Source organism: Leuciscus leuciscus, assembly GCF_965113295.1.
Source record: "Leuciscus leuciscus genome assembly, chromosome: 2".
Classification (NCBI taxonomy): Eukaryota; Metazoa; Chordata; class Actinopteri; order Cypriniformes; family Leuciscidae; genus Leuciscus; species Leuciscus leuciscus.
In genome coordinates this window covers 27,301,472-27,309,696 of record NC_138726.1, presented here as the reverse complement: position 1 = coordinate 27,309,696, position 8,225 = coordinate 27,301,472, and the positions used below count along the sequence as shown (strand labels likewise).

The window sequence follows — 8,225 nt, the reverse complement described above, 5'->3', positions numbered from 1 at the left end:
TTCGTTTTTTTAACTATGTAAAAAATATGTTTGGTACAATATACTTATTGTTCATGTTGAATTGCAAAACACTTGCTGCTATTGAAGTCGGATACGGGTAAGATTAGGGTCAGGTTTGGACGTATGGTTAGTTTTAAGGGTGGGTTACAGTGTGAGGGAAGGCTTAACAATGCAATTATAGTAGTTTAGTGCAATGTATAATTAAGTTCAATGTAAAACATGTATGTACACAATAAGAGCATTGCATCAAATGATTAATTAAAATTTTAGTACATAGTAATGAATGCTGTAAGAATACAGTAGATTGCTTTTTGTTACTTCATGTTAGTTATTACATGAACTCATGAGAGCTTATTATAAAGTGTTCCCCATAAGTGAAATAAAATTAATTAAAAGCAACAGTCCACTGTAACATGACACAATACAATACAGTATGTTAATGCAACCTTTAAACGTTCTGCAGGTTTTTGAGGAACAATGGCCCTCCACATCATGGTCTTGGCATAGCGCGGTCTATTTCATGGACCACACATTGGCACATTCACCAGGGCCTTATAAAAACAAAGGAGAGAAAAGATACATTCACACACAGCAACATCTAAAGGCCCATACCAAATCAATTGATTGATGGGACAAACAGTGGCAGATGAGGGTGTGCGAGCGAGTGGATGGGTCCGTCCCTTCTCCTGGATACTTCCTGGAGAAATGACAGAGTGCTCTCTGCCCTCTCTCTACATTAATTATCAACCGCTGTCTCAAAGGCACTTTGTCAAATGAGATAAATGAAACAACATCGGGACAGGAACAAATCAGACTGTCGAGCAGGGGAGGGAGGAGTTCAGCCTGGGGCCCCTCTTTCTCTCCTGGGGCTCCTGTCCTTCTCCTCTTGGGAGGCAGGATCCGGGATGAATGGGTCTTCATGGGAAATGTGTCGAGGACATGTAAAGGGCTGTTTTTAAAATGTGCTGTATGTCGTTTAAAAGAGAAACAAAATGACAATCTAATGTATATCTTTGAGTATACACTCACAAATTAAACAATCGCATATATTTGTAAAAAATAATGAATATTCAGCACTTCGGAATGGTTTTTAAAAAATGCACAGGCAGAAAATGAAACCTATTGCTTACATTTATATTCATCCAAAAGTTGCAGAACTGGCAGAATGATAAAAAGACTTTATAAGAGTGAACTGACTACTTAAAGTCTTTAGGAGCTTTATATGAGAATAAATGCGACAGCTCGGATAGTATTAAAGCAATGAATTCAAGGATGTGAAATGAATGAGAAGTGCTAGAGAATGGCTCCTGTAAGCCATTACATCCATCTGGGCGGGAGGGAGGGACCACTGACGTACGTCACAGATGCTTGCTATCAGCAGTGGTCCAGAAGGCATAACACAGAGACAGAAAGAAAGAGACAGTAGAAGAGACAGTGTGAGAAAGAGAAGAAGAAAACGGGGGGAGACTGACAGGTTCTTAGATCTGAAAAATAAAATAAAAAGGGTTGGAGATCTATTTAGATCTATTAGGTTTTTTAAAGTTTTTAAAGTAACACTGGTAAAAAGGAACAGGTCAAGATGCCTAATTTTGCTGGAACCTGGAAGATGAAGAGCAGTGAAAATTTTGAAGAACTCCTGAAAGCGTTCGGTAAGTGATCCACTCACTTTATCCTTCACTATGTGTGTCGTAGGTGATCACTAGACTATTTTATCCTGTCGTTTAGGCCTCGTCCAGGATCCTCTCTTCTTCTGCTGTTTCGTCTTCAATAGCATATTCATGGATTAACTAGTGTGAAGAGTAAATCACTATTATTTTCGGGCTGTTGGACTGCTTCTTCAGTCTCTTTTGTTTCTTTGGCAGCATGAGTTGCCTGGATTCGTATTCAAATTCTCAAAGCTAGAGAGACAGTGCAAGAGATTTAGCAAGGGCACGAAAATGCACCCACTCTGTGGATTATTTTTCTTTTTCTCCAAAATTAAATTAAATCTAATAGTTTAACACCAATAACCATTTTATGAGCCCCCCTGCAGATATGGTTTGGTCAAAGTTTGTTCAGAACTTTACACTACCATTCAACTACTTTACTCTACCATGTTTTTGAAAGACGTTTCTAATGTTCACAGAGGCTGCATTTATTTGATTAACAATACAGTTAAAACTAATATTGTACAAAAAATATTACAATTTTAAATAACTGTTTTCGGTTTTAATATGTTTTGAAATGTAATTTATTCCTGTGATGGCAAAGCTGTATTTTCAGCATCATTAGTCCAGTTTTCAGTGCCACATGATCCTTAAGAAATCATTTTGCTCAATAAACATTTCTTATTATTATCAATGTTGAAAACAGTGGTGCTGCTTAATATTTTTGTGGAACCCATGATACACTGGTTTTCATGATTATTTGATGAAAAGAAAGTTCAAAAGGACAGGGTTTATTTAAAATGTAGAAATCTTTTGTAACATTATAAATGCCTTAACTGTTACTTTGAATCAATAATGCTGAATAAAAGTATTAATAAAAAAATAAAAAATCTTACTGAGCCTAAACTTTTTGAACAGTATAATGTGCATATTAGAATCAAGAAATGTCATATTTTCCAATCAAAAAATAAAGTAATGGTGAGTGAAACTGATGCCAGTTCTCCAGAAAAGCCTCTAAATTGTTTCCAAACATAAAGAGAGACATTTTGGGATGGAGAGGAATGAGAATTTAAATATTTATGAAACTGATCGAACAGTTACTCACCCTAATAGTTTACACTACAGTCCTGTGCCAAAAATGTGCAATTAGTCCTAGAATTTCAACATTGTCCAATAGGCACTATACAAGACTAAGAGCCGTGGCATTCCTTCCAGTCAACACCCTGTCATTACAACTCCTTATTTCCAACATCTGCTGATAACAATCTACTCTGTGGTCACTTGAAAACTATTTATGCAGAAAATGGCATACCACAGCTGTATAAATGCTTGCTTTGCCCCAGTTATGACTACGAAACATGAACATCAGACACATTAAAAAACAAGAAAGCAGATCAGATATTCCCTTTTCCCCAGTATCTATTGCAGCAGATACAAATAAATGATGTAAGTATACCGTCTTGAGGGAATTATATGAAAGTGGATAATTACAACACAGTTGAGAGTGATGTGCTCATGGAGTTATTATTTATTGCCATTTTAATTGGAGACTTTCAATTTGAGACACTCTGTCTCAATGACATAGAGCTGAAAACATTTACATAAGCAAAGTGATACATTTGGTATAACTAATGTGGCATGCTTACATGTTTTGTGTAATGTAGGGGTGAACGCTATGCTGAGGAAGGTGGCCTGTGCAGCAGCTTCCAAACCACACGTGGAGATCCGTCAGAACGGAGAACAGTTCTACATCAAAACCTCCACTACTGTGAGGACCACAGAAATCAACTTCCAGATAGGACAAGAGTTCAACGAAGAGACCGTGGATGGGCGGAAGTGCAAGGTCATTTTGTTGTGATCAATATTTATATAGACAAATCATAAGAACTACAGACAGCTGCCTATAGACTACCCTAAAAAGAATAGCAAACACTACTGTTTAAAAGTTTGGGGTCAGTTTTTTTTCTTTTTTTTTTTAGCTACATTAAATTGAACAAATGTGACAGCATAGACATTTATAATATTACAAAATATTTTAAATTGAAATTTATTTTCATTAAAGAGTCCTGAAATTTTTTTTCACGGTTTCCACAAAAATAGTTTGCAGCACAACTGTTTTCAACAATGATGTAACAAGAAATGGCAACACTTTACAATAAGGTTAATAATTAACAAACTAAGAATGAACAATACTTCTTCAGCATTTATTAATCTTAGTTTATATTAATTTCGACATTTACTAATACGTTATTAAAATCAAAGGTTGTATTTGTTAACATTAGTTAATGCACTGTTAACTAACATGAACCAAACAATGAACAACTGTATTTTTATTAATTAACATTAACAAAGATTAATACATAATGTAAGGTAACACTTTATTTTACAGTGTCCTTTGTTACATATGTTACATGTATTTACTATAGTAATAACAGTAAATTATGCATAATTACATGAAACTAACCCTCTACCAAATCCTAATCCTACACTAACCCTATAGTAAGTACACGTTGCTTATTACTCAGTACTTAAATATATAATTACACTATAATAATGACACCTTAAAATAAAGTGTAACCCAAATGTATTGCTCATTGTTAATTCATGTTAGTTAACACATTAACTAATGTTAAGTAATGAACCTTATTGTAAAGTGTTACCCAAATGTTTCTTGAGCAGCAGATCAGCATATTATAATGATTTCTGAATGATCGTGTGACACTGAAGGCTGGAGTAATGATGCTGAAAATTCAGCTTTGACATCACAGCAACAAATTACATTTTAAAAGATATTAAAATAGAATATATCAAATTATATATCAAATAAATGCAGCCTTGCTGAACATAAGAGATTTCTTTAAAACAAAAGAACAAAACAAAATTCTTTCACCTCTTATTTAGGTCACAGATAGTTTGGTAAATTAGATTATGTGACACACAAGCGCATCAAAGCAATACTGCAGGCTTATCTAGACAAGTTTCAGTCACCCTTATGTCTTCCACCTTTAATCTCCTGGATTTAAATGGATCTGAGGGGATTCTGACTCAAACGGTTGCACCATCACATCCAGCACTGCATAAGATAATGTGTGCATACTAAAGAACTGATGAGCACTGATATGAGAGGATGTGTTTTGTGAGGGCACTGAGTTTTCCTTCAGAGCCTGTCGACCCATCAGAGGCTGCTGAAAGGGCTATCGGCGGTTGCAGGCCGAGCTGTCATGTGCTGGAAATCCTTTTTAACAAGTTAACCTTTATGACTACTGCCATTTAACAGGCAAATAAAAGTAACCACAGATCTGGCACAAAATAAACATCTGTTTTTGACAGTCGACACCCAGACATTTTCTATTTAGATATTTGCCAGTGGCTATCTGGCATAATAAAATAAACACAAAATGAAACCTGTATATTCAGTCATCCAAGATTTTAGTGAAGCAGAGAGGGTGAGTAATACAGAGAAATGTATGTAGAGGTCATATAGAAGGGTAAAATGTATAGCTGTGGTGGATGTCTCTCCTCAGCCTATTACTTATTATTCACTCCCTCAAATCAATGGCCTAAGAGCCTTTAACATTCAAAGGAGATCATAATTCAAATGCAAATGGACAGAAGAATTCCTCTGAGAATAATTTAAATGTTCTTCCCTGGAAAGAACTTTTTTTTTTTTTTTTTCAGAGAGTACTGTAGATGTAGATACAGACGTGAATCTTCAAAAGACTACCATTAGACTGTAATTGTCCACAGAGCCTGGCCACATGGGAGACAGAGAACAAGATGACCTGCAGGCAAACCCTTGTGGATGGTAACGGCCCTAAAACGTACTGGACACGAGAGCTGAGAGGGGACGAACTCATCCTGGTGAGGAACTTTTCCATCAACACTACTAAAAATCACTCATTCTGTCTCTGGCACCCTCTATTCTGAGCTGAAGGTCGCATGTTTCAATCTGCTTTGCGATTACTAACACCCGTGATAAACTGCTCATATTCATTTATTTACTTGGAATTTTTACAAAATGCAACACTGGGTAAACATCTGGCCTTTTATCGGCCAGATGGACAACAGTAAACTGGCCTTATAAGTGAGGAGGTTTTATTACTGGCTTTGCTGCCCCTGAGGGACATCAAATGCCTTCCTCTTTCGCTCAAGTATCTGTTGTAAACTTTAAAGCGGATTTCGGAAAGACTTGTGATGGTGAAACACTGTGAAATGATTTTTACCATTCTTCACATGGGTTACTGAAAATATGTGCCATGAAAATGAGCATTCAATAAAGGTATCTTGTGCAGGACACAACCTACAGTAGCAGCTAACCTTGTGTGACACTAATTTCTGGATCACATGCACCTTGTGCCATTTTACTGATGAAAAGTCATGACATGACATAAAGTTCATGCTATTTCTAAGTAGTTTGATATGTGTAGGCCAAACCTAAAAGTTCATAAGGGCTCCATATAACACAAGTTATGACCGAGTCCCAATTTTGAATTTGCTCACTATGCTTTATTCAGTAACCTCTTCAGCAAAATTCAGTACACTTTAGTATGCCAATACTTTTTTCAAAGCATTAGAAGCACAAACATCATATATTTTGTTGTGAGAACTATTAGTGATAATCACAGACAAGGCTTAAGCCTAGTCCCAGACTAAAATGCATGTTGCTTTTACCTGAAAGAAACATATCTTAAAATATGTCAGTGCCTTCGTTTGGTCTCAAGATTCACACCAGTAATGTTTTGTCAGTAAAGGCACGGTTAAAAAAGCTACTTCGATGTCCTAATTGAACTAAGGCCTAATCCTGGCTTAATCTAAGCCTTGTCTGTAAAACCAGGCCCAAATGTCTTTAAATTGTGATTTTAGTATGTCCCACCCACATGAATGGACCTCCGACACTGTATACAACCATATCATCATTTTGATATAAACTATTGAATTTATGTTTAGTTCACTACATAATTTGTTTTAAAACAAAATTCATAACATGACTTAGTGACTCGCAAAAATGCTATATTCTTGTAAACTGTCGTCTAAATTGACAGCTAAATAAATAACATTATATGGACACTTTCTACTGTATGACAGAAAAAAAAGATAACAATCTAATTTAGTTTTACATAATTTTAAGTAGGCTACTGACTGCATCCAGCAAGATCATAATATATATCATAAACTCTTTTTTAGTTTCATCTGACTATAGAATCAGGTCCCTTTCCAGTCGTATCTGACAACTGAATATGCTGGAGTTTGTGTTTGGATGAGCGAGGAGGATTTTTCTTGAAACCTCCCAAACAACATGTGGTGATGTTGAGTTGGCCACTCAAACTCTCCTCCTCACCATGAATCATGTCCTCTTCCAGGCAGATTTGTAAAGTCTTTAGTTGTTTGGAACTTCTTAATTATTTCCCTGATGGTGGAAATGGCAATTTTCAATGCTTTAGCTATTTTCTTACAGCCACTTTCTATTTTGTGAAGCTCAAATCTTTTGCTGCACATCAGAACTATATTCTTTGGTTTTACTCATTGTGATGGATAATTAAGGGAATTTGGCCTTTGTGTTTCCTCATATTTATGCTCATGTGAAACAAGACGTCATAGCTAGACAATTTCACGTTCCTAGTCACCCTGGTGAGCTAAAAAAATGAAATATTCATGGAATATTCTGCAGAGATATTTTACTTACAAAAAATTCTAGGGGTGCCAATAATTGTGGCCGACGTGTTTTAAAAAATTAGAATTTCAATGATTTTACTTCAATGAAAGGTCAGATTTTTGCTATATATAAATTTGGTTCCAAATGACCAATAGCTTGCACTGAGTAACAGATACATTTGCAGCCCTTATACTTATTTTTGCATTGTTTTATGTTTTTATTTTACTTTTTTGTGTATTTTATTTATTCTTTTGTCTTGCATTATAGGCTATTTTATGCTGAAATGTATTTCTCATTTGTTGAAAAAGTGATTTAAGAAGCCATTTCAGGCCCTATGTACTCTTATTCATGGAAAGTTATTGCTAAATAAATGACCTCAACAGGGAAATACGCTGGACCATTAACACAGTACAACTTGCATCCAGTCTTATTTTTGGTCTACATTAATGCACTAATGGACCTTGACACAGTTGGTGGCATTACATGATGCAAGACAAGACATGTTGAAGTCACATCTGTGTCTTATTAGGCAGAGCAGCGAAATGCTGGCTCACATCACAATTCCTCCAGACTTTTGAATGCAAGATAGTGATGCAGATCTTTCCATTCATGAGCAGCTGTTTTGTCACTAGCTGAATAATCATGCCGAAGTATTTGACCAACTGTAGCTTATTTTAAAAATGCCTTGTTGCATACGCAATGGCACTTGCGCTTTTGTTTATTGAAATGAATGTGTTATTCTTATAAACCATTTGTCTTATGCACTGCAGCTCTCTTCATTATAAATGGCTCACTTAAACTTTACTTCATCTTTGTCTGTTTTTTTCTTACCTTAATGATTAATGCATGTGTGTTTTGTGTAAAAATGGCCACATTACCAAAAAGCTGGCATCATGGAGCAAAGTTACTGGCAGTGACCCAGAAAA

The 8,225-nt window shown here is 35.7% G+C and overlaps 1 protein-coding gene across 1 annotated transcript in view; it reads left to right on the top strand.

Annotated features, from left to right (window-relative positions):
- Window positions 1-1,418: 1,418 nt before the first annotated feature.
- The window catches only part of crabp1b (cellular retinoic acid binding protein 1b), a 10,204-nt gene continuing 3,397 nt past the window's right edge, over window positions 1,419-8,225 (top strand). The window contains exons 1-3 of the mRNA XM_082161928.1: window positions 1,419-1,649; window positions 3,311-3,489; window positions 5,394-5,507. Coding sequence (XP_082018054.1) covers window positions 1,580-1,649; window positions 3,311-3,489; window positions 5,394-5,507 — 363 coding nt within the window. The 5' untranslated portion in view covers window positions 1,419-1,579. The remainder of the gene's footprint in view (window positions 1,650-3,310; window positions 3,490-5,393; window positions 5,508-8,225) is intronic.